Source organism: Onychostoma macrolepis, chromosome 10 (genome assembly GCF_012432095.1).
Source record: "Onychostoma macrolepis isolate SWU-2019 chromosome 10, ASM1243209v1, whole genome shotgun sequence".
Classification (NCBI taxonomy): Eukaryota; Metazoa; Chordata; class Actinopteri; order Cypriniformes; family Cyprinidae; genus Onychostoma; species Onychostoma macrolepis.
The window spans coordinates 16,180,152-16,205,798 of NC_081164.1; the positions used below are offsets into that span (position 1 = coordinate 16,180,152).

The following is a 25,647-nucleotide window of genomic DNA, read 5'->3' on the forward strand; positions in this document are numbered from 1 at the left end:
AAAACATCCTGCAAAGTTTTAAATCTGAAAGTGCACCGTGTATAGAGTTATTGTCTCTCAAAAGAAAGAGTCGACTCTGAATCACGTTTTTTAAACAAATCTTAAGGCGTTTCATGTTGACTTCAACATGAAACATTAGCATATTGCCCGTCCACTTGTTGCCACAAGGTGCTAGCTGTTTCCCCGGTAACGGCTGTACACAAAGCAGCACTGCACACTGCTTTAAATGAAATCGACCAATCACCGCAGATTAGCGTCACGCAAAGGAGGGGTTTGGAAAAATGAATCGTTGAGCGAATCGCTTGGGAGTCGTTGAGCAAATAAGGTAAAAATAAATGCATATTATAGGAAAATGAAAGTGTTTTTTGACCTTGCATGCATGTCAACTTGTTGTTTGGGACTCCCAAAACATTAACCTTTCATAACCCATAATAGGAGCACTTTAAATTTCAGTTTGGAGTGCTGAATGAGTGACAGCAAAACCCAGAAGACAAATTTAGTGATTTACCGCGTTAGGCTACCTGAGACTTGTCATAGCACTTGCATATCAATGCTCTTTTCTTTGGTTTATTTTGATTGCTTCCATTGTCCTCATTTGTAAGTTGCTTTGGATAAAAGCATCTGCTAAATGACTAAATATAAACGTGAATGTAGTGACGCTACTAGTCTAACTACATTTCTCAGTAGCGTTGCTGCTTTCTGAATCAAATAGCTTTTCAGTAGCAAAACTATTTTTTTGATCGAGTAGCGCGGTAGCATCAACAAAAGCTAACGTTACATTATCCAAAGCATTCTGAAGCTCAAGCTCAAATCGAAAATATAAATGCTACGGATCACTGAGCATGGATCAGTAAAAGTGACACCACCGCCACTGAAGCTCGTAATGCCATTGGCTCCTCAAACTGTCAGTCAAACCTCATTCCTCCCACCTCTCTCGTCAATGAAGAGCGGCGCGCAGTTTAGAGCATCTCAGCTTGTTTGCTGTCTGAAGGTAAATAAAGAAATGTTGATTGAATAAGAACAGCGTTTACTATACTCAAAAAACACTATTTATAAAGGCTAATATATATATATATATTTTTTTGTATTTGAGGAGCGGAGAAGAGTGCCTATATAATACATTTTGAGCAACATGACATTAGTAACTGATAATGTAGGAAAACGCAGACAAATGTACATAATCGATTGCATGAACGGAGCAACTGCAACTTGTTCAAAAGAATGATAATCTGCTTTTATGATGTGCACAAGTGACTGGATGATGTGGAGGTTGAACAAGCAGTTTTGAGAAATTCATTTCTGATCTAAGAAATGCACCAAAGCGACTGAGAAAAACTAATGCATTAGTAAATGTTGAAATTAACATGAATAAATGCTGCAAAAGTATTATTCATTCTTAGTACGTTAACTACACTAGTTAGCTAATGTTAACTAATGAACCTTATTGTGAAGTGTTACCATTTATATAAATGTATCTGTATAAAATAAAGCCACAATACCAACTACCAATAGGAGGTTTCTGGCCGACAGCAAAAATTTATTTTGCCTCTGTCACAATATGAGGTACAGTAAATCCGGCCCTGTACATGATAGTGATTTTTGTTGCCAAAAAAAAACTGGTTTGGAACAGTTGTTGAATAAACAATTAAACTGAACTATTATGCCTGTCTATCTGCTTGACTGACAGTTTTATTGATCACTGAGAGAGCATTGACTTGGTATGATTTTGGTTCAACATACATTTTTTTTTTTTTTTAAATAGCTTAGATGTAGTAAACTACTTTTGCCATGTTGCTGTAGCTTAGCTTGCTACATTTCCCAGGGTTGTAGCTTTAGTGTAGTGAAGCTTTTAATGAGGAGTAACTGTTAGCTTAGCTCACTACATTTTCCAAGTAGCTTGCCCAACACTGCGTAAATGTAATTTTCCATGGATTTTCTTGATTTTCCTATGGGTTTTTATAAAAGGGTTTTTCAATTCATAGGTAAAATAAGGTTTGTGGGAAACGTAATTTGATACTTGGATGTTTTGTTGTAAAACGTAAACTAAACATATAAACTTTTTACAAACATACATTTTAAAGTCCCTCTGTAGTGAAAAAATCTAGTTTTTTATGTTGTTTATTTGTCTATGTGGTGTTTTTAATATGCTTTTAGACAAACCATGCACCAATCCATTAATCAACACCATTGCTGAGTACTTTCTCCTTAAAACTGTAGTTTCCCAAAGGCTGACCCAGAAACTCCGTTTGACGTCACGCTACGTCACAAAATTCAACAACCAATCACATCAAGGGATAGATTCCCATCACTAGCATGCAACATATACCAATACCAGCACAAAGCCAAAAATAAATAAATAAATGAACAAACAAAAAAATCTGGATCTCCATGTCTGCCATTCAAATCAACTGTTCCTGCTCATCTCCAGACTGAATCTCTTCTCTCCACTTTCCCTAATTGCAGATTCAATTATTAGATCTGTCAGCATTAATATTTTTACACTTAGATTTTTTAGGGGGCTGATCAAACCGTAACACCGTGTGTGTCCCAACCAGATGTGACGCGATAAAAAGTATCTTTTCAATGTAATTTTTGTCCTAACCACCCGCGACAGCAACACGTGACACGGATCTCTATTTTAGAAACGTTTTTTTTTATTTTCTGCGACCTCGCGGCAGGAACAACATACAAAATATGACAGTGATAATCTCACATCGCCAACCATTTTTCTCTCGCGGCCCGCCTATTGAGGAACCCTGGTGTAGAGTTACATTCAAGCTATTTTAAGGCATGAGTAAATTATTTAAATTTTGATTATCAAAAATGAGTTTTAAGGGATAAAATATTTGACTACAGGGGGACTCTAAGAAAATGCACATAACTGCTTCGAAATTCACAATTTGGGTATTGGTGTGTGTCTTATGGTGCTTTTCGACTGCGTGGTATGACTCTGCACGGTTCAGAACGGCACGGCTTGGTTTGCGTTTCCACTGCAGTTTAGTACCGCTTTAGAGTGGGCAGGATTATTCACATGTCCTTATAGTCGCGCCTGCTGTGACTCCTGAAAAACTTTTTCATTCCACGTCGCTCCATCACGCTCTCGCTGGATCCGTTCCTCGCCTATCAATGAGAGGACAGTCTGTACTTCCTCAACAGACAACGAAACAGCCATTTTTTGGTTGTTAAAAGAAAGGTACGCTCATTCAAAACAGTTGCGTTCGATCCGTCGCTGGCTGTGCTGATTTAAATCTAGTGGGTCTGTTGTGTCTCGTGCCACAAGTTCAATGACGCAGGCAGTGACGATTTTCTCTGGCCAATCAGTGATCAGCAGAGTTTACACGGCACGTTTTGGTAACGGTACGGATCTCTTGGAACCTAGGCCGAGGTGGTACTAAAAAAAGTACCAGGCACCAGGTACTGTACCCAGTAAAAAAAAACCCAAAAGTGAGCCATACTGAACCGTACCGTACCATGCAGTGGAAAAGCACCATTAGAGCAAAATACCCATGTATTGTCAATTTATATTTACCACATTAACCTTTTCAGTGGTGAGTTTAAAATATTCCAGCAGTCCCCCCAGAGTGAGTTTTTTTTAGGCGACCGTTATTTTAGAACGTTTCCCCTTAATGTTTCCATGGCGACGCGTCATGATTGTCACGTGACACACCGCGCCCACAATAACACTGTATGACAGATGTATCGCTTTTATTTCGTTTTCCTTTTTATTCAAAATATTCATAAACTTGCTTACCATATAATCAACTATCTGATATTCCGATTCACAAATATGTGCAAATGAGTGTTTTATCGTTTAAAAACAGTTCTAAATGATCTTGATCGTGATCTGTAATGTGATATGGGCGCCGCCATGTTTGTTCGCTGCAGTTCAGAGAGTCCTATCAGTCGGATTTACATCACGTAAATTCATCAATTTCTCATAAAATACATGCAAGTAAGTGGCGGGTGAGATGGGAGAAGAATAGAGATAACTTTATAGTTACTTACACTATGTGTATTTGATCTTAATAAAACACGCCTGAAAATTATATTTGAATGGATTGTTATTGCTGCTTCCATAAACATCTGAGTGTATTTTACGAACTCTAAATGTATTGTTTTACTAGTACTTATGTGTATTTAAATGTCTAAAGCATAAAATAAACATTATGTGGTTAAAAACACTGCATAGATGCGATTATATGACAACTGCAGCTGCATCTCAGCGTCAGACAAAGCGCGAAAACGCAGTTTGAATTTGGCAGTTATGCGACGTCACCGAACGTTCTAAATCCCATATGTGGGACCGTACTCCCAGCGGCACGGAAATGAAAATCCCATATGTGGGACCGTACCGCTCAAAAGGTTAAATTACTTTACATTCTAAAATGCTGATTTTCTACTCAAGAATCATTTATGAATTTTGATGGGGAAAAGAGTTGGCTGCTTAGTCTTTTGGTTGAAAGGGATCTTTTTTTTTTTTTTAAACCAATATCATGTTTTCCATGATTCTTTGATGACTAGAAAGTGTGCATGCTAGGCATGGGCCGGTATGAGATTCTGACGGTATGATAACCTTAGATAAAAATATCACGGTTTCACGGTATTGCAATTATAGCTCTAAAATATGTTATTTTTAAATGTCTGGGTAAAAAACAACAACGTTTTTTCCACTGAACACAATACATTTTATTTTTAAGAAACATATAGAACATTTTGGAATGGTAAACATGTCAGGCTAAATAATTAATATAAATAATTGAATTCTTGTTAATTAAATTACGTGCAGTCACTTAAGTGAGCCTAAACCTGCAGCTCAACAATAATCAGAACATAAATAAATGATTTTCTGCAAAAAAAATAAAAATAAATAAAAATCCTTCTAAATGAAATAAAATTGAAAATGCAGTCACTTAACTAATCAATCGCTTAAATAATCAAAAACAAATCAAAACAATTTCTGTAAAAAATTAAAAATGCAGTCATTAAACCTGCAGCTCAACAAGGTTTTTGGAGATATGCTCACTTTCTACACATTCATCTTTCAGTCCAAGTTATGAGCGGTGAGGTACAAAGATGTGTGCACATACACATAAGGAGAGTGCGCGATTGTGTCTCACACACACACACACACACACACACACACATACACACACACACACACACACACACATACACACACATACACACACGGTCTCTCTCCGTATAACACTCAAACAGTGGCAAAGACACCTGAGCCAGCAGTTTGTTTCTTTTTTAAATGACGTGATTTTGAACTGATGTAAACAATGGCAGGAGGCTTAAAATTATAGACGTGATACCAGCTAAATTTATTGTACCAAATCGCAGAAACGTAGTACTTTAGTCTGCTATTCCCTGCTCTGTGAAGTAATGTGAGGGAGGAAACTAGTTGACGTTAGCTAGTTAATTAGGCATGTTATCTGCCTCGGTAGCAAGCAAAATAGTATTTATTTCAACACTGAAACAACCGGCGAATGGGTCTCTGTCTTGATTGAGGGTGAAAGAGGGAGAAATGAAGACGACACAGATATATCGTTTGTGTACGACCTGGAAGTATTTATTTAGCGATCTGCGCCAAAACGGCATCTGTACGGAACATCATCGTGTACGGAACATGATTGGTCTACGTTACCCGAGAAATTCCCATATGGCAGACTTCGCCTTTTTCGACGGGGGAAAAAGTTCCAGGGATTCACCTCATGCGGCCATCATCCTACACACAGGTGACTCTCACTGACCGCTGTCCGGAGGGGGAGGGGTCGTGTGACTCGTTACGCTCTTCACTGCTCACAACTGAGGGAGCTTTCTGTCTTTGACGACACGTAAAAAAACTGTGCATACCGCAGGAACGGTATAACAGAAAATTTTAGTGGTTTTGAAACCGTGAATTTTCCAAACCGCGGTATACCTTGAAACCGGTTATCGTCCCATGCCTAGTGCATGCATGTGTATGTATGTGTGTGTGTCTGTCCATCCATCCATCCATCCATCCATCTCAAAATTGAGATTTATACATCATCTGAAAGCTGAATAAATAAGCATTCCATTGATGTATGGTTTGTTATGATAGGACAATATTTGGTACAACTATTTGAAAATCTGTAATCCGAGGGTGCAAAAAAAATCTAAAAATTTGAGAAAATCGCCTTTAAAGTTGTCCAAATGAATTTTTAGCAATGCATATTACTAATCAAAAACGACGTTTTGATATATTTACAATAATAAATTTACAAAATATCTTCATGGAATATGATCTTTACTGAATATACTAATATTCAATATTAAAAATCTATAATTTTGACCCATACAGTGTATTTTTGGCTACTGCTACAAATATACCCGAGCGACTTAAGACTGGTTTTGTGGTCCAGGGTCACATATCTGAATGATATCCATCTTACCATTTTTCTTTTTTAAATCAGACTTCTGTTTAGGTTCAGTAATTTTAACGGCAATGGCAATTTTATTAATCAGTTATTGAAATGCCTTATTTTCAAATATGTCGCTTTAGTCAATTCATTGGTTTTTAACAAATATAATTATCTTTTGCAGCAAAAAACCCCCCCACCAAGTCCACCTCTTTGGACAAGACAGTAAACAGTTCCAAAATTATAAATTAAATAAAAGTGGTTTAATTTTTAGGTGACTTAACCCTTTATTGCTTTTCTTTTATTATTATGGAAATATGAAATTATTTTTTAAATGAAATAAAGTACTATAATAATAACTAAAAAAAAAAAAAAAACTGCCAGTGGACGGCGATAAATGTCATTCAATGAAGTCATTCATTTCATGATTCAGTCAATTATTCATTCGACTGGTTTAAATGGGCGATTCATTCAGGAATTAAGTAAATGTTTATGGATGGGCCATTAAATCATTGGTTCACCCATTCATTCAAAATGCGGATTCATTCAGAAATTGTGCATTGCCTGGAAACACACAACAGCTCGGCTGTGGCTTTATAGGTAATATTTTCATTGGAAAAATTGAAATGAAGACTGCTATAGCTAGCTACTCTGTCCATTTATGAACTCACCTGGTATGTCTCAACGGGTCGATTCTCCATGTTGAGGTCCCAGATTTTGACAGACAGGTAATCTCGGGTCATCATGTAGCGGCCGTTGTGACTGAACTTCACGTCTGAGATAGAGGAGATGATTTCAGAGAAGAAAGAGCGGTTGCTGGGGTCCTCAGGTTCTTCAAACACTAGAAAAGGCAAAGGAGAAATTAACACCTTTATACGACTAACACATGACACCACAGTATATACTGTTTGGAAAACAATCAAATTGGATACAGGGTTATATACAGGGTTTCTGCAGGATTTTAAAGCTGAAATTTAAGACTTTTTAAGACCTGCACAAATAAAATGAATACCATATGAGCGGGTTTTTTTCTTTTTCTACAAGTGCGCATCATCTTTTGAGTCAAATTCTTGCATTTGGGCTGTTACCAAGCAAATGAAATCAGTATCAACAAAATTGATCTTTGCAATACAGAGGAAACAGAAGATGCATCTGAAGTGGCATTTAGATGCATTTACACACTGTTTAATGTATCTCAGAGGGACATAGAACACTTTAACCTGCAGTTACAAATGCATACATAATGTTTTGATATTTGAAACATAAAACGTTGAAAACAGATGTTTGAAATTATTTAAAAATTAAAAATTGTTAATAAGTGAGTCATTGAGATTGAACCAAATCATTTAAACGGTTGATTCATTCAGGAACTAAACACTGTCATGTAGCTCAGTGAAAAAGTGCAGTGGCTGTGTTTGGAATGATTTTTGTTGGCAAAAGAGAGCAAAAGCAGGAAATGTGGTGTCTAAAACGCAAGTCTCTTAATATTAACTTCGTAAGAAAATTTAAAAAAATCAATTATCATTTGTAATCATGCTGACTTTTGCAGAAAAAACGGCACTCTGTATGATATTAATATGAAGTGATATAAACATAGGCTATACATTTTATACCCCCATATCTTAAATTATGTGATAATTCTAAATGCATTTAATACACTGAATCAGGCAGTGAAAGAAGGCACTCTAAAGGCCTACACACACTAGTTTAACTTAATCATTCATTCTCTGCCAGCAGGTGTCGCATTTGCCAGAAATATGTTGGTTTTCCCGGTAAAGGCAGAACACAAAGCAGCACAGCTTTGACACGGACTTTGAACTTGCAGCGCTCATGTTTATTAAATGAAATCATAGCCTTTTGAAGTTTAATTGTCACATTCAGCCATATCGCAATTCTGGTCTTTCCGTCCCCAAATTTAAGACCTCTTGAAATCATAATTAAGACTTTCTTGTACAATTTAAGACTTAAGGCCTTAAATTTGATACAACTAAATTTAAGACTATTTAAGACCCCGCGGAAACCCTGATATATGATGCAGCCAGCTCATATAACTCACATTTAGAGTGCTTGTCACAAAGTGCTGACGCACGCATGTCACACAGTCGGATGGTGCCTTTGCTGCTGCTGTAGACAAACGTGTTACACTGGTGAGGGTGGAACTCTGCAGCTGTGATCACCTCCGTCAGCTCCTCCATGTTGGCTGGTTTTATGTCCACAATGTCTGATGCAGAGTTAAAGGTGCTGTATGTAGGATTGTAGTGGTTGAACTAGGTATTGCAGTCCAAATTCAAAATATTGGAGACAGTTTTTTTCACCTGGCCCCTCCTCCTCAGACTTGACGCACATGCAGGTTGCCAGATTAACGACACCAACAGAAACGAGCGCACATGACCGATGAATGAAATTAAATACGCTGTGTTTTCCGCCAACTGGCAACCCGGGGTGCCGAAATACAATTGGGTAAACTGGCAGTGGGCGGGTTTCACAAACCAAAACAAACAGACATTCCGGGCCGGAATGCACATTTTCAAAGGAGAATAACTGACTGTAGCATTGTTTTTCAGATAAACAAGTATGTTAACTTAGCATGTTTCTTAAATATCTGCAAACATATGGTATTTTTATGCTTTAGTAGAGTCAAAATCCTACATACAGTACCTTTAAAGCCACATAACGTCGCTGAACTGGCACACTGAGAGGTGTCAGGAGACATTTCAACATGACATTCACAACCCAAATCAACAAACACCCAACAACAATGCTCCTTCATATCCTCCAAAATAATTCCTATTTCACTTTATAGGATACTGAAGCTGCGGTCTGTGATCTCTAAGTGCCACAGGTTGACGCGAAGGTCGTCTGCAGACAGATAGGTCTCGTTGTCGCTGTTGACAGAGATGGAGTTGATGTGGTAGGTGTGGGCGTTGGCAAAGACTCGCCGTGGACTGGCCTCCACCATGAGATCCATAGGCCTGAATACTGGCACCTGCACAAACAGGTCACATGCTCATTTGCCATTTCAGCTAAACATTATTGCTTTTATGAATATATAACAATCATTGAGAGCAAAAACACAAATGGAGAGCAAATATACACTATCTATAAGTATTTTTTTTCCCAGCAAGAATGCATTGAAGGATAGGTTCACCCAAAAATGAAAATTCTGTCATTAATTACTCACCCTCGTGTCGTTCCAAACCCTTAAGACCTTCGTTCAACTTCTGAACACAAATTAAGATATTTTTTAAATCTGAGAGCTCTCTGACCCTCCATAGACAGCAACACAACTGAGATGTTCCCAGGTCCAGAAACGTAGCAAGGACATCGGTTAAATAGTCCATGAGACATCAGTAGTTTAACTGTACATTTTACGAAGCTAGGAGAATACTTTTTGTGCGCAAAGAAAACAGAAATAGAGCAAGCAGACGGGATGAGGAGGATGAATAAAGTTTATTTTTCCGTTTTCTTTGTGCACAAAATGTATTCTCGTAGCTTTGTAAAATTACGGTTGAATCACCGATGTCCTTGCTGCATTTCTGGGTCTGGGAACATTTCAGTTGTGTTGCTGTCAGAAAGCTCTCAGATTTCATCAAAAATATCTTAATGTGTGTTTTTTTGTATTTATGTATTTAAAAACGACTGATTTATTTGAAATTCATGTCACAAAATATTTCTATATCAAATAAATGCTGCTCTTTTGAATCTTCTAATTAACTAAATGTATCACAGTTTCTAAAAATATATTAAGCAACATATATATATTTTACTAACCCCAAATGCTCGATTGGTAATGTAAATGCATAAAAACGGTTATAATATTCACTAATCTTCGATTAATATAACATGATTACACATAGGTAGATTTTACATCAAAACCATGTTCTTGAGTAGGGCTGCGACGATAAATCAATGCAGAATCGATTCGGAGATCTTCCGAATGCATCGTGATTCTCTGTGGAACTGATTCTGAGCTTAGATTTGAACAGCAGATGGCGCTCTAATCTAGTTTTTATCTGCACACTCAAATGCTCATGAAGAGTGCTAAAGAGTGCTTGTGTGTTCAGCGGAGTCATGTAATTTCATCTCGGCTCAGAATGTTTTTATGACAAGATTAATGTAAACAGCCCACTGTGAACACCCTTGTAATTCGCATCAACGATTTCGCATTTTATGAATGATTGTGTGTAAGGATTTGGAAACAAGCAGAGTACATCTGTTTCTAAAGCATGCAGTGCCATCTGCTGTTCAAAACTAAGCTCAGAATCAACTCGAGAAAGAATCGCGCTGACTTTTTTGTTGTTGTAAATTATACCAGATTTTTATTCATTTTTGCGAAAAACTCTATAGTTATATTTGGTTTCGTGTTCTTGAGTGTATAGTGTGGACAAGCGTGCGTGACTCACCCGTAGAGTTGTGATGGTAGCAGCATCTCTGTAGCGCCCATCCTCCTCTTTAAGATTGTATCCCTCTGGTCTCTTGTCACGTTCACTGATCTTCCACAACTTTATAGTTTTATCTGCAATCGAAGGTACAGAATAACATCACCTTCTAATGTGGGATCTGCCCTCTGACTCATGCTAAAAATAATTGTGAGCCACAAAAAATCCCCAAGCCTGTTTCCATGAGTAATAAGAGGTAGTTTGAGTGGCATAACGAATCAAGTTGACAGTTCACCAAATTTTAAAAACATCTGGACATTTTTCCCACATCTATTCTGAACTCTGTCCCACAAATATCTTCCTCCAGTGTGTGGGTGAGCAGAAGATCGGCACTCAGTCTATTCAAGTCTTAAATACACACCGGTTGCATAACACGTCGGAGAGTTCATATTTTTAGACAGCATGGAGACGCATCAGTGAGTCAGGGAAAAATCTGGAGAATTTGCAGCGCTCACATCAACTCACAGAAGTTATTAAATGCATCTCCAGTTGAAAATATGGATTTGGTATTGACTGTATTTTAAGTATAAATCAGTCTTTATAGTGCTGCACTTTTAAAGCCACAGGATCAAAAGAAGTAACCCCAAAGATTAAGCAATCATTTCTAACATTTCAATTCAAAAATGATTAAAATAATAAGAATAACAATAAATCCCAGCATGCATTTCCATTTAAATTAATGATACATTAGTTTGTGTTACAGGACAGCAATTTTGCAGTTTGCAGAGACTTAAAAATGTACTTAATTTTAAGGGTCAAATAAAAGCATATAAAAGTATTAAGTCTTGTATATTAAAAAATATAATATTGACAATTAATTAAATGAAAGAACCAAGACAGACATATTTTATATTTTAAATGAACGAAATTAATAATAACACCTAATCTACTGTATGTTTTAGTGAACCACAGTAATGTAAAACTGGAATTATCTGCATCTGGTAGCTATTCAGCAAATACTCATACACAATTATTTTTTAAATGATTTAACATGCATAAAAAAATAAATAAATAAATAAAAACATTTCCCTAATAATGAATAATAAATGTAATACATATTTTTATATGACAAAGTAAAACATAATATTAATTTTTGTACTTAGATTTGTACTTACTTTTTAAGTTACATATTACTTTTTTAGAGAGAACTTTAGAACTAGATTTTAAAATTTGTTTAAATTATTAATTAGATGCATGTTTTTTGGAGGATTTTAGAATGAGATTTTTTTCATTTGGCTTTTTAAAATTATAAATTACAACGTTTTTGGGAGATTTTAGAATTAGATTTTTTTTTTTTTTTGATTATAAATAGCTTTTTTGGGGAGAGTTTTAGAATTACAAGTTTTTATTTTGTTTTGAATTATAAATGACAAAATCTGGCATTTTATATCTAATAAACCCCCAGCATTTCTATTATGAACTCCTAGGGTTCAAGGTTCATATTACTGTGCTAACAGTAAGACTCCACAGAGCCCCACTGCTCTACTAACCATTTGTAGACAACAAAAATTGTGCAGCGTTCTTTTGTGGTAGCCAGCGGATCTTGTTAATCTTTTCCTCGATTTCCAAGCTCTTCAGGTAGTCGAACTCAGGCTCGTGGCTCTGAAATGTGCTGTAAACATTGTATTCACTACGGCACTGTGGCTGACTCTTGTTCTGGAAAAAAAACACACATTTTTGTGAGAAAGACGTAAGCGGGAATGAAAGCGGATATACTGTTACAATGAAATGGCCTGATCCTTCACCTCAGTCTCTTGCTGAAAGATGACAACTCGACCGCCTTTATCCCCTGTGGCTAGCAGCTCCCCTGAGTGGTTGAACTCCACAGTAGAGATGATGTCGGCTGTAGGACGGGCAGAAACAGAAACATCTGTCAGATTTCCTCCACCCTCGTCCCCCCAAAAGATACATACAACTGATCCATCTCAACAGCCACTGTGATCTTGCCAAAAACACCCTCTGCCATCATAATTTAATGTGCGATTTGCTTCAAACACATTTAGCCTCAAAAGTCAGAGAGTTGGACTTCCGGTTTGGGGTGATGAGTCGTTGAGTCTTGCTCCCGCATCTTTTTATTCTATAACCGTCTAAAAACCCCGCAACATATTTCTGTTTTACTATTAATTGGACAATATTGTTGTTGTACACAAATCTGAATCGAATTATGGCAGCTAAATCAGCAAAACAAGGCAAAAAGGATCAGAAAGTTGAGGCCGTGTGGAGATGACAGTAAAGATGTTAGCATGGCAGCGATCGCTAACCTCCTGGAACCACCCGGTGGCTGCTCTCTCTGCAGACTTTAAAACCACTGTTTCGACACTCGAGGTAAAGCTGGACCAAATTCAAGCTACCATGACGGAACACGCCTCGAAAATTACTTCACTTGAGACCCACGCAAATTCACAGGATGAGCACACACATGCCTTAGAAACTACATGTGCCATGTTAACAGAGAGCAACGCTAAACTGAGTCTTGGATCTCAAAGTCTTGGATCTCGAGTCACGTAGCCGGTGTAACAACATAAGAATTATGCAGCGTTTGTAAAATGTATCGATTCCTATACAGACTTAAGTGGCTGACTCGTTATCGCTTGGTTGGTACATCTGAAAATGCCTATGTTCTGTCAGTTCTAGATTTATAGATACCTTTCATTAGGCATTATGGATGGGCTGTGTGCACCGTCGTGTTCACTTTATTTATTAGTTTTTGCGATTTCTCGGTCACTATACACACCCGCCTTTAGGCTTTCCTGTGGCGCCTACAGTATGTGCTGTCACAATATTTTAGATTCGTTCTGTACCCTTTAGGTTTATTGGTATATCCAGTGAATGCACATTAAAAATGGGAATGTGCACATTTTAATTTTGACTGTTTATTGAGTTATGTTTAAATGTTCTCTTATTAATTATTATTATTATCATTATTTTTTTCTCATATTCTGTTCCCATTTATTTTGTTTAATATATGAGTCAGAGGCTGGGCTTCTTTTTCTGCCGCTACATGCACTTGTTGACTGTAAGACTTTGGAGCTGGAACACTCAGCAAGATGTTATGCTGGAGTATGTTTTGTATTTTTTATTCTTGTACACATCACTCTTTTTCCTGGTAAATGTACATATGCAAGCATGTAATTTGTGCTTATTCATCTACCCTTGTATATTGTATTTATTTATTTTTGTGTGTGTTTAGTTATTTTCTGTCCAATTATTTTTTGCGTTACAAGAAGGGTGTGGACCGTTATGTAAGTGGTGGGAATGAGACGTCGTAAGTCTTGAAAGTTTTGAGCTGTTTTGCTAGGATAATGTTAGCACTTTGGGGGATATCTTCGAGGCCACAATTAGGGTTTGTCTGTGTCTTTTTTTTTCTTCTTCTCTCGTTCTCCTTTCTTCTCTTTTTCCATCGCAGAAGGTCATACGGTTTCAAATCACCTCAACCCTATACATCGTTCTAGATGGCTGCTAATACTTCAAAGATGGGTAAAGGTGTGTGCCTGATTTCATAGAATACTAAAAGAATGAATAAGGCCGTTAAGATTGGTAAGGTAATGACGCAGCTGCAACATTTGAAAGGGGATATTGTATTTTTACAGGAAACATCTTAAAACATCAGATGTCCAACGAATCAAAAGGGCATGGCCTTTCATTCAAAATTCTCTGCTAAGGCTAGAGTGGCTGCTATTATTATTAGTAAAAATATACAGTTTGAGCCAATACAAGTTATTGAAGATGTTAATGGCCGTTATGTCATGGTATCGGGCCTGTTACAGAACCTTCCAGTAGTCCTAGTCTCCATCTACACTCCCAATTGGGATGATGAGCAATTCTTCATTAACCTCTTTGCTAAAATTCCAAACAGTGACACTCATCACATACTGATAGGGGGCGATTTTAATCTGGTGCAAGACAAGTCTTGATAGGTCATCATCTCAGCAAATCAGTCTACCGAACTCTGCTAAAGTAGTACTAAATTGCTCATCTCATTTAGGAATTTCAGACCCCTGGAGGTTTAATAACCCCCACAGTAAAGTCTTTTCCTTTTTTTCTCCCCCACATCAAAGTTTTTCTTGGATTTACTTTTTTTTTGATTGATAATAAATTGCTGCATCTGGTTACTGCTAGTATTTATCATCCAATAGTTATTTCAGATCATGCTCCCACATCACTTGATATTAATCTCCCATTTAGTACTACCTAAGGCAGGTACACTCTTAGCCCAACAGCCAGTGTCTCTAGGCTAATTCCAATAATTATTTCCCCTAGAGGTAATCTTACTGCAGATCCAGCTGAAATCAACAAAGTTTTCTTAGATGTCTACATTAGCTTTTATACATCTGAGCACCCTCCAGGTTCAGCAAATATCCCCAACCCCTTAGACTCATTAAATTGCCCTAGAATTGAAGAAGACATAGCTAAGGAATTAGGCAGTCCCATTTCTCCTAAGGAGGTCCAAGAAGTTATTAGATCAATGCAGAACGGGAAATCCCTAGGCCCTGATGGGTTTACAGTTGAATTTTATAAGGCATATTCTAATTTACTAGTCCCAATCTTGGTGAGGATGTATAATGTTTCTTTTCAAAAAGGTCAACTGCCGGCGACTCTGTACTTGGCATCCATATCCTTGCTTTTGAAGAAGGACAGGGACCCCACATCCTGTGGTAACTATCGACAGATTTCTCTGCTAAATATAGATTTTAAGATTCTAGCCAAAGTTCTCTCTCTTCGCCTCCAAGATGTCATGCCATCCATAATTTCTTTAGATCAAACAGGCTTTACATCGGGGAGGCACTCTTTCTTTAATACTACAAGGTTATTTAACATTATTTTCTCTCCTTCATCCAATACCCCTGAAGTTTTAGTTTCATTAAATGCAAAGGCGGCGTTCGACAGGGTGGAGTGGGAATACTTGTTCTTTGCTTTAGGTAAATTTGTGTTTGACCCCAAATTCATTTCTTGGATTCGACTTCTCTATGCTTGCCCGTCTGCCTCGGTGTACACCAATGGTGTTTGTTCGCCATCTTTTTTGCTCCAACAGGGGACACACCAAGGGTGTCCACTCTCACCCTTGTTATTTAATATAGCTATTGACCTTTGGCTATCTGGCTTCGAAGTCATGATGCATTTAAAAGGCATTGTCCGCCATGGCCAGGTCCATAAACTTTCCCTTTTTACGGATGATTTGTTACTGTACATCTCTGACCCTTTAGTTTCTCTCCCCCCATACTATGCATTCTGGACCAGTTTGGCTGCCTATCAGGGTTTAAGTTAAATTTTCAAAAAAAGTGAGTAATTTTTCATAAATCAAATGGCTAAATCTCTTGCCCTCTCTTCATTCCCCTTTAAATTAGCCTTGGATGGGTTTAAATAGGGCTGGGTGATGTGGCTTTTTCACAAAAAATCCGATTCACCATTTAAATATCTAAATAAAGGTTTAAATATCTGGGCATATTTATAACCAATTTGTTTAAAGACGTGTTTTTTTAAATAATTGTATCCCACTTTTGGACAAATGTAAACTAGATTTTGCCAGATGGAGATCCCTCTCCCTATCTTTAATAGGCTGCACGAATCTTATTAAAATGATTATCCTGTTGAAATTCTTGTATCTTTTTCAGCATGTCCCAGTCTGTATTAATAAATCCTTTTTTACTAATTAAGACCAGCAATTGAATGGGTTCCTTTGGAGTAACAAGCCAGCTTGTATAAGAAAATCAGTTCTCCAGCTTCCCAAATCTGAAGGGGGTTTAGCACTTCCAAACTTTCGATGTTACTTCTGGGCTTGAAATATTACATAAATGATTTTACTGGGTTGGCCTTGTTGTGCCTCTAGCCCGCCCTGGTTACACACAGAAATAGCTTCTTCTCTTTCCTTACTTTCTAATATCTGTTCTCAGCTTCCTCTTGAGGTCCACAAAATTGAGCAATCCAGAAGTTATTAACACTATTAAGATTTGGCTTTGATTCAGGAAACAATTCGGTTTGCACAAAGCCTCGATTTACAGTAGTGGTCAGAATTATTGGCACCCTTGGTAAATATGATCAAAGGCGGCTGTGAAAATTAATCTGCATTGTTAATCCTTTTGAGCTTTTATTTTTAAAAAACCTTTCATTGGATAATAAGAATTTAAAACGGGGGGAAATATTATGAAATACATGTTTTTCTCAAATACACGTTGGACACAATTATTGGCACCCCTAGAAATTCTTATGAGTAAAATATCTCTGAAGTATATTCTAGAGATCGACCGATTCATCGGTTTTGCAGATTAATCGGCACCGATAGTTGATTGCCGCAACTATCGGTTATCGGCAAAAATTCATGCCGATAGTTTTCCGGTTTGCAACCGTTGCTGGAGTGGCTGAGAAGGGTCCGCTGGCATTATACAGTACGAGAGCAGCCTCTAGAGACGGAAATCACTGACAGCACGTGTTTATTTTGACACGTGACACTGCGCTCTGCACAGAGCGGGAAACTCCAGACGCGCATTTAAATCCAGCCGACAGAAAGGCCTGCTGCGGAACAGAGCGCCATTCACAGTTTTCTATTAAATTACATTATATTTGTCCCAAATCGTTGTGAATGTACATAATGACTTCACCCTAGGCTATAAATTATGTATTGTGCATTTTTCAGCAAAACGTTCTTCTTTCTGTGGCTCTAATAAAGTCTGTATGCTTCATATAGAGAGCTGTAATAGATCGTGCTTTCTCTTTCCGTTTGCTCTGTTTTTTTAAACAACGAACTTCAAATTCATTTAAGCCACATTGTTCATTCTTGAAACAAACTTATGTCCGTTTGGTGATTAAATAAGTTGTTTTAAACCACCACTTGATTTGAACGCAAAGCGGCTGGTGTGTGTGTGTGATACCTCTGAGTTCTCCTAGACGCAGAGCTGCGCTTTTGCCCGGTGTGTGACTTTTTTTTTTTAATTAGATAATTATCAAGTGTTAAATAATTATCAAGTGTTAAAAAATAGAAGCAAATAAAATGTGTGAGTACACATAAAATATCCATATGTATGTAATTTTAATGCTATGGCCTTGTGTAGATATTTAAAGATGGCCATCTTTAAGCATGACTGTTGAAATTAAATGGTAACACTTAACAATAAGAGTCCATTGGTAGCATTAATGAAAACTGTAGAAGTATTGTTCCTTGTTAGAGTGTTCATTTCAACATTCACTATTAGCTACTAATAGGTTACATTTTAAAATTTTAAAGTTTCTTCTTTTAACATTAGCAAACTATGAAATAACTTTAATGATCAACATAGTAAATAATATTAATATTTTTATTAATTTACAAAGTATGGTTCAGTACGGTTACTGCTTTTTTTTTTTTTTAAATAGTAAAGCAGTAGCTTTCTTTCAGTATCCATTTCGAAAACTATCGGTTGATTAATCGGTATCGGGCCAGTGTGGTCCAACCTAGCTATTGGTAGGGTTGGGTACCGAACTCTGTACTTTTAAGGGTACGGACTACAGAGTATCGATTCACATTAAATCATTTGGTACCAAATTTCGGTACCTGATAACGCATTTGGGTGCATACGAGAGAGAGAGAGAGAGAGAGACCCTGTGACTTGTCACCCCTGGAAAACACAACACACAGGGCAAACTGAAATGTTCTGAAGTGTGCTTACATTTCTAGGGTCATATGGTTTCCGCGAAAATGTGGACAGGATGGCGGAGTTCATTCATAAAAACGGAATTTACTCTATAGCGCGGAATGCCGCGGAATTCATAATTTTTGGATGAATAAAAGAAGTTCTGTCACTTATTTCGAATCGCGATATGAACTAGTGTATGTTAATATTAAAACGCAAAAGACGATTTAAATATGAATCCTGCATGTTACGTTAGCTTTGGTATGTATGAATGGCGGAGGCGTGGTTTTGTTTACTACACAAATACTGAAGCACACGTGAACTCGCTGTGATTTTCAGACTCTGCACTACATGAACTTACAGGCTGTGAGAGTCACTTCATGAGAATTTTACCGTTTCATTTAAGAAAACCAGCATCATATCATATACTGTATACACACAGAAACTTCACGGCAACCTGTCAAAATAAAAGTGCTGTTTAACATGTAACAGAAATATATTACTTTTGTACAGTATAATGTACGTCTTTATATATTCCATTTACTGACAAATTTAAATAAAACAATTAAATGATAAAAAATAATTGGTAACACTTTAGAATAGGGAACACTTATTTACTATTAACTATGACTTTTCCCTCAATAAATTCCTAATTGGCTGCTTATTAATAGTTAGTAAGGTAGTTGTTAAGTTTAGTTATTGGTTAGGATTAGGGATGTAGAATAAGGTCATGTAGAATAAGACATTAATATGTGCTTAATTAGTACTAATAAATGGCTAATATTGTAGTAATAAGCAACTAGTTAAGATACCCTAAAATAAAGTGTTACCAAATAATTACTACAACCACATTAACCACTTAATTGTAGAAAAAATACAATTATTATTAAAACTTGTTTAAAGGAATATTCACACAATATTTCTATCATGTATTAATATTAACTAGGGCTGCAACAACGAATCGATTAAATCGATAAAAATCGATTACTAAAAGCGTTGGCAACGAATTTCATAATCGATTCGTTGTGTCGCGCGACGCGAGACGTTTGATTATTTAAAAAAAAAAAAAAAAACTTTAGTTGAGCGGAGCGAGTGAACACACTCGGTCTCTCTCGCGCACGGATGCTAGCAGAGTTTGGCGCCTCATAAATAAAAAACAAAAAGTAAAAAAAAACAAACAAAAAAAAAAAAACGAGCGGAGGTAGAGGAAAGATACATGGCGGAGGCAGAGAAATCCGTGCGACCCAAGTCATCAAGGTGTGGGAGCAGGGGCGGCGTTTGCGTATGGCAGAGTATGGCAGTTGCCATACCCTAGCCCAGTCAGGTGCTGTGAAAAATTATCCAAACTTGAGTCGCTTATAATTCGTTTTTATTATTTTAAATCAGAGAGTTTTAAAAATAGTAAACCAATTATAAGCATTAAAATAACTTGTCAGTAAAACTTCGAACGCCATCGGATCATCGAGCTCTCAGCGAGACCTCGTAACTTCACCCGCCTCCGTTCAGATTGACGCCGCGCACAGCCTGGAGAAGATGAGATCTCTGCTTTTTCGCAATGCAAGGGTGAATAAATAATTATCAAGTGTTAAAAATAGAAGCAAATAAAATGTGTGAGTACACATAAAATATCCATATGTATGTAATTTTAATGCTATGGCCTTGTGTAGATATTTAAAGATGGCCATCTTTAAGCATGACTGTTGAAATTAAATGGTAACACTTAACAATAAGAGTCCATTGGTAGCATTAATGAAAACTGTAGAAGTATTGTTCCTTGTTAGAGTGTTCATTTCAACATTCACTATTAGCTACTAATAGGTTACATTTTAAAATTTTAAAGTTTCTTCTTTTAACATTAGCAAACTATGAAATAACTTTAATGATCAACATAGTAAATAATATTAATATTTTTATTAATTTACAAAGTATGGTTCAGTACGGTTACTGCTTTTTTTTTTAAATAGTAAAGCAGTAGCTTTCTTTCAGTATCCATTTGAAAACTATCGGTTGATTAATCGGTATCGGGCCAGTGTGGTCCAACCTAGCTATTGGTAGGGTTGGGTACCGAACTCTGTACTTTTAAGGGTACGGACCGAATTGCGTCGTTACTACAGAGTATCGATTCACATTAAATCATTTGGTACCAAATTTCGGTACCTGATAACGCATTTGGGTGCATACGAGAGAGAGAGAGAGAGAGAGAGACCCTGTGACTTGTCACCCCTGGAAAACACAACACACAGGGCAAACTGAAATGTTCTGAAGTGTGCTTACATTTCTAGGGTCATATGGTTTCCGCGAAAATGTGGACAGGATGGCGGAGTTCATTCATAAAAACGGAATTTACTCTATAGCGCGGAATGCCGCGGAATTCATAATTTTTGGATGAATAAAAGAAGTTCTGTCACTTATTTCGAATCGCGATATGAACTAGTGTATGTTAATATTAAAACGCAAAAAGACGATTTAAATATGAATCCTGCATGTTACGTTAGCTTTGGTATGTATGAATGGCGGAGACGTGGTTTTGTTTACTACACAAATACTGAAGCACACGTGAACTCGCTGTGATTTTCAGACTCTGCACTACATGAACTTACAGGCTGTGAGAGTCACTTCATGAGAATTTTACCGTTTCATTTAAGAAAACCAGCATCATATCATATACTGTATACACACAGAAACTTCACGGCAACCTGTCAAAATAAAAGTGCTGTTTAACATGTAACAGAAATATATTACTTTTGTACAGTATAATGTACGTCTTTATATATTCCATTTACTGACAAATTTAAATAAAACAATTAAATGATAAAAAATAATTGGTAACACTTTAGAATAGGGAACACTTATTTACTATTAACTATGACTTTTCCCTCAATAAATTCCTAATTGGCTGCTTATTAATAGTTAGTAAGGTAGTTGTTAAGTTTAGTTATTGGTTAGGATTAGGGATGTAGAATAAGGTCATGTAGAATAAGACATTAATATGTGCTTAATTAGTACTAATAAATGGCTAATATTGTAGTAATAAGCAACTAGTTAAGATACCCTAAAATAAAGTGTTACCAAATAATTACTACAACCACATTAACCACTTAATTGTAGAAAAAAATACAATTATTATTAAAACTTGTTTAAAGGAATATTCACACAATATTTCTATCATGTATTAATATTAACTAGGGCTGCAACAACGAATCGATTAAATCGATAAAAATCGATTACTAAAAGCGTTGGCAACGAATTTCATAATCGATTCGTTGTGTCGCGCGACGCGGAGACGTTTGATTATTTAAAAAAAAAAAAAAAACTTTAGTTGAGCGCGGAGCGGAGTGAACACACTCGGTCTCTCTCGCGCACGGATGCTAGCAGAGTTTGGCGCCTCATAAATAAAAAACAAAAAGTAAAAAAAAACAAACAAAAAAAAAAAAACGAGCGGAGGTAGAGGAAAGATACATGGCGGAGGCAGAGAAATCCGTGCGACCCAAGTCATCAAGGTGTGGGAGCAGGGGCGGCGTTTGCGTATGGCAGAGTATGGCAGTTGCCATACCCTAGCCCAGTCAGGTGCTGTGAAAAATTATCCAAACTTGAGTCGCTTATAATTCGTTTTTATTATTTTAAATCAGAGAGTTTTAAAAATAGTAAACCAATTATAAGCATTAAAATAACTTGTCAGTAAAACTTCAGAACGCCATCGGATCATCGAGCTCTCAGCGAGACCTCGTAACTTCACCCGCCTCCGTTCAGATTGACGCCGCGCACAGCCTGGAGAAGATGAGATCTCTGCTTTTTCGCAATGCAAGGGTGAATAAATAATTGGTGTTTGAATAGTACAGCGTTTTCTTTACTCAAACACTATGTCAGTAAAGGATAATGTTTTTGTGTGTTTGAAGAGTGGAGAAGAATTAGTTATTTGCTGTCTATATCGTTTTAAATATCCTGTGCATTATGTGCATAAGCGCTTAATTTGAGATTTTGGCCAAGTGTATTAAACAACAAGAAAAACTAAGCGCCCATATAGCTACAATCAAAGTTATATAACCTGTAAAGTTGATGAAAGCATAATGCACTTAATGCACTTATGCACTGCATAACAGTTACAGCCGTTCTAACGACAGACAAAACACTCCATCTCCGTCATTCTCTGGTCAAAAACATTATTAACTCCATTTGAGCTTGATTTTCATATAATGTTAAGTGCAGGTGTCTGATACAATACCAACGCTAACGACACAGTGTTGTTAAATTATTTAATTTTTGCACTCCCAGATGTAAAGCATACATGTGTATGTTTTTGTGTTAGTCCATTTTATTTTATTTTATTATTATTATAACAGCTCAGGGATGTTCAAGGAGCAACATGTTTGTGCACTTTCTAAAGATTTTAGTTCTGTTTTTGAATAAAGGGTTGGAAATGAATGCTTTTTAAAAAAAAAAAATCCGATTCATCGATTAATCGAAAAAATAATCGACAGATTAATCGATTATTAAAATAATCGTTAGTTGCAGCCCTAATATTAACAGTAAACCTCTGTTTGTTTGCCAAAAAATAAAAGGGTTTCATTTTCATTTGATTAAAAATAATTTATCAGAAAAAATAAAACAGTAGGGATGCACCAATACCGATACTGGTATTGGCCCGATACCGAGCTCCTGTACTCGTACTCGTACTCGTTAAAATGCCCCGATACCAAGCACCGATTCCTCACAGCATGTGATAAGTGCCATATTCAGACAAAGAAACAGGACAACATGCAGCAGAATGCAGTTATTAGAGATTAAGGATGTCTACGAAGCAGATGTATGCAATGAATAATGTTAAACATTCAGTATTAATGCCTTTATAGCTGATGTACGCGAACTGAAAAGCAAAGCGCTGAGTGGATTGAACGGGCGCCGGCGCAGATGCGCAAGCTTGTCGAGTGAATATACTTTTCTCACAGACATCACTGGAACGTTTGTAGTTCGGTCGGATATGTCAAAAACAAGTAAGCAAAACAATGCACAAGTTACTTAACGGTAGGGAGGGCGGGAGGGAGAGAGAGATAGAGAGTGCGTGCACTTTTGTGATCTTTATTGATGTTCGCTCACATAGCATGCATCACTTGGGATTAAAACTGAATCGTAAATATAAGACAATTTATAGGGGCATTCACTATAAAATAAATAATTTATTTTCAACCTTAAGCATACGACTTTCTGGCGAAAGTGAAACTAGCAGCCTGTGTGAAATGCGCTAGGCTGTACTGTCCATCTCATTCTGCACCAGTACAAATACGCGGCGTTGTGCATGTTTTGCTTGCTTCATGAGTGTTTCTGCATTAGAAAGAAAAGCAAAGAAAAACGTGACTTCTATTTCTGAAAATATCACAGTTAGGAGATTTATAACGAGTGGTTCCCTGCATTATTACAGCAAAACGCGTGATTTTAGCAGCTCTAATGCAATTGAATTAAAGATGATGTACCATAGAGCAAAAAAAAAAAAAAAAGAACAGTGAAAGTAACAAAACTTGTAAAACACATTTTAATGTGCATAATTAAGTGTGAAAATAATCGAAGGATATACAGTCAAACCAAAAATTATTCAGAGACCAAATATAATTTTTTATATTTTTTACTAGTGGGTGCAGGACACTATAGTTAATTTATGTAAGTGAGGATAGCAAAATAAAGTAAATTGTGACCATATTATATCCAAAAAATTTTCATACAGTGGACTACCAATAAAATTGATACAAATTTGGAACCAAAAATTATTTATTATGATAATTAAATAATTAAATAATTATAGTCTGGGGAAAAAACAAGTTCAGGTTTGCATGCTCCTGGTTGACAGCATGCCCAGGAGACTCCAGGCTGTCATTAAGGCTAAGGGTTGCCTGACAAAGTATTGATAGTTGTGTAAATATTGTCATACTAACAGCTGTCTGAATAATTTTGGTTGATTGTAATCCATCACATACCTTTCTATCAAAGTTATCTGATATTATCGAGCTGAATTTGTTCTGACAAAGTTTAACTCTGAGTTCTTGTCATATTTTACTACCATAAACTATAGCGAATAAACTGTGAGAAATGTTGAAGGTGTCTGAATAAATTTTGGTTTAACTGTATCTATTTGATAAATTAAGTTAACCAACTAACATTATACATATTCTTTTGGTTTCTGTACTCAATATTTAAAAAATTTACAAATGCAATGAAAATATCGGTATCGGTACTCGGTATCGACAAGTACCAAAAATAAAAGTATCGGTATCGGGTGAGTACTGGAAAAAGTGGTATCGGTGCATCCCTAAAAAAAAAAGAAAAAAAAAATTGTAGGGCCCTATTGTTCAAAATGTTGACATTGAGAGTTTTGGACTTATTTTTTCACTGAAATAAATGTTTTTGTTATTACACAGAGAGTAAAGTACTGAAAAAAGGAATTTCAGGTACTGATACCGGTACCGTACCGGATCAAATGTGAACGGTACCCAACCCTAGCTATCGGTATCGGTAAAATCCACTATCAGTCAACCTTTAGTATATTCCCATTCATATTCACAATTTTGAGCACTCCAGGGTGATTATGAACATGAAATTATCCAGCCATGGCTTCCTGTTTCACAGAAATATAAATAGGAGGGAAAACAAAGCCCAAATTCCCTTAATTATCCATCACAATCAGAAAAACCAAAGAATATATTTCTAATGTGCAGCAAAAGATAATTGAGCTTCACAAATTAGTGAAGTGGCTTTAAGAAAAGAGCTTTATTTTCACAGCCTCCTTTGACCATATTTACCAAGGGTGCCAATAATTCTGACCACTACTGTACATGCCAATTTCAAATAATCACTCATTTCCTCCATCCCTTTCAGACAGTGTCTTCAATATTTGGGCAAGTAAGGGTCTTTCTACTTTGAACGACTTGTATGAAAAATAAATATTCTCCTCTTTCTCTTCGTTATCAGCTAAATGCAATCTTCCTAATAGCCATCTTTTTCATTTTTTTCAAGTGAGGCACTTTATTCAAAAGTTATTTCCCCATTTTCCCAATCGGCATGCATGCAACAGATATAAACAATCTCCAGCTGATCATCTTCATATGTTCTGGTCTTGCCAGAGGCCAATGAACTACTGCTCGGACATTTTTAGAACACTCTCGCAGGCCCTTAACACCACCACTGCCCTATAACGCACTGACTGTCCTGTTTGGCCTTCCCCCAGCATCA

General features: G+C 36.6%; 1 protein-coding gene across 1 annotated transcript in view; it reads right to left on the bottom strand.

Moving 5' to 3' along the window:
• ppp2r2ab (protein phosphatase 2, regulatory subunit B, alpha b) overlaps positions 1-25,647 on the bottom strand; it is a 38,684-nt gene that overhangs the window by 3,757 nt on the left and 9,280 nt on the right. Inside the window, exons 4-9 of the mRNA XM_058789062.1 lie at positions 12,571-12,668; positions 12,316-12,481; positions 10,790-10,902; positions 9,195-9,372; positions 8,443-8,607; positions 7,058-7,227 (exon numbers count right to left, since the gene is read on the bottom strand). Of these exons, the coding sequence (XP_058645045.1) occupies positions 7,058-7,227; positions 8,443-8,607; positions 9,195-9,372; positions 10,790-10,902; positions 12,316-12,481; positions 12,571-12,668 (890 nt within the window). The remainder of the gene's footprint in view (positions 1-7,057; positions 7,228-8,442; positions 8,608-9,194; positions 9,373-10,789; positions 10,903-12,315; positions 12,482-12,570; positions 12,669-25,647) is intronic.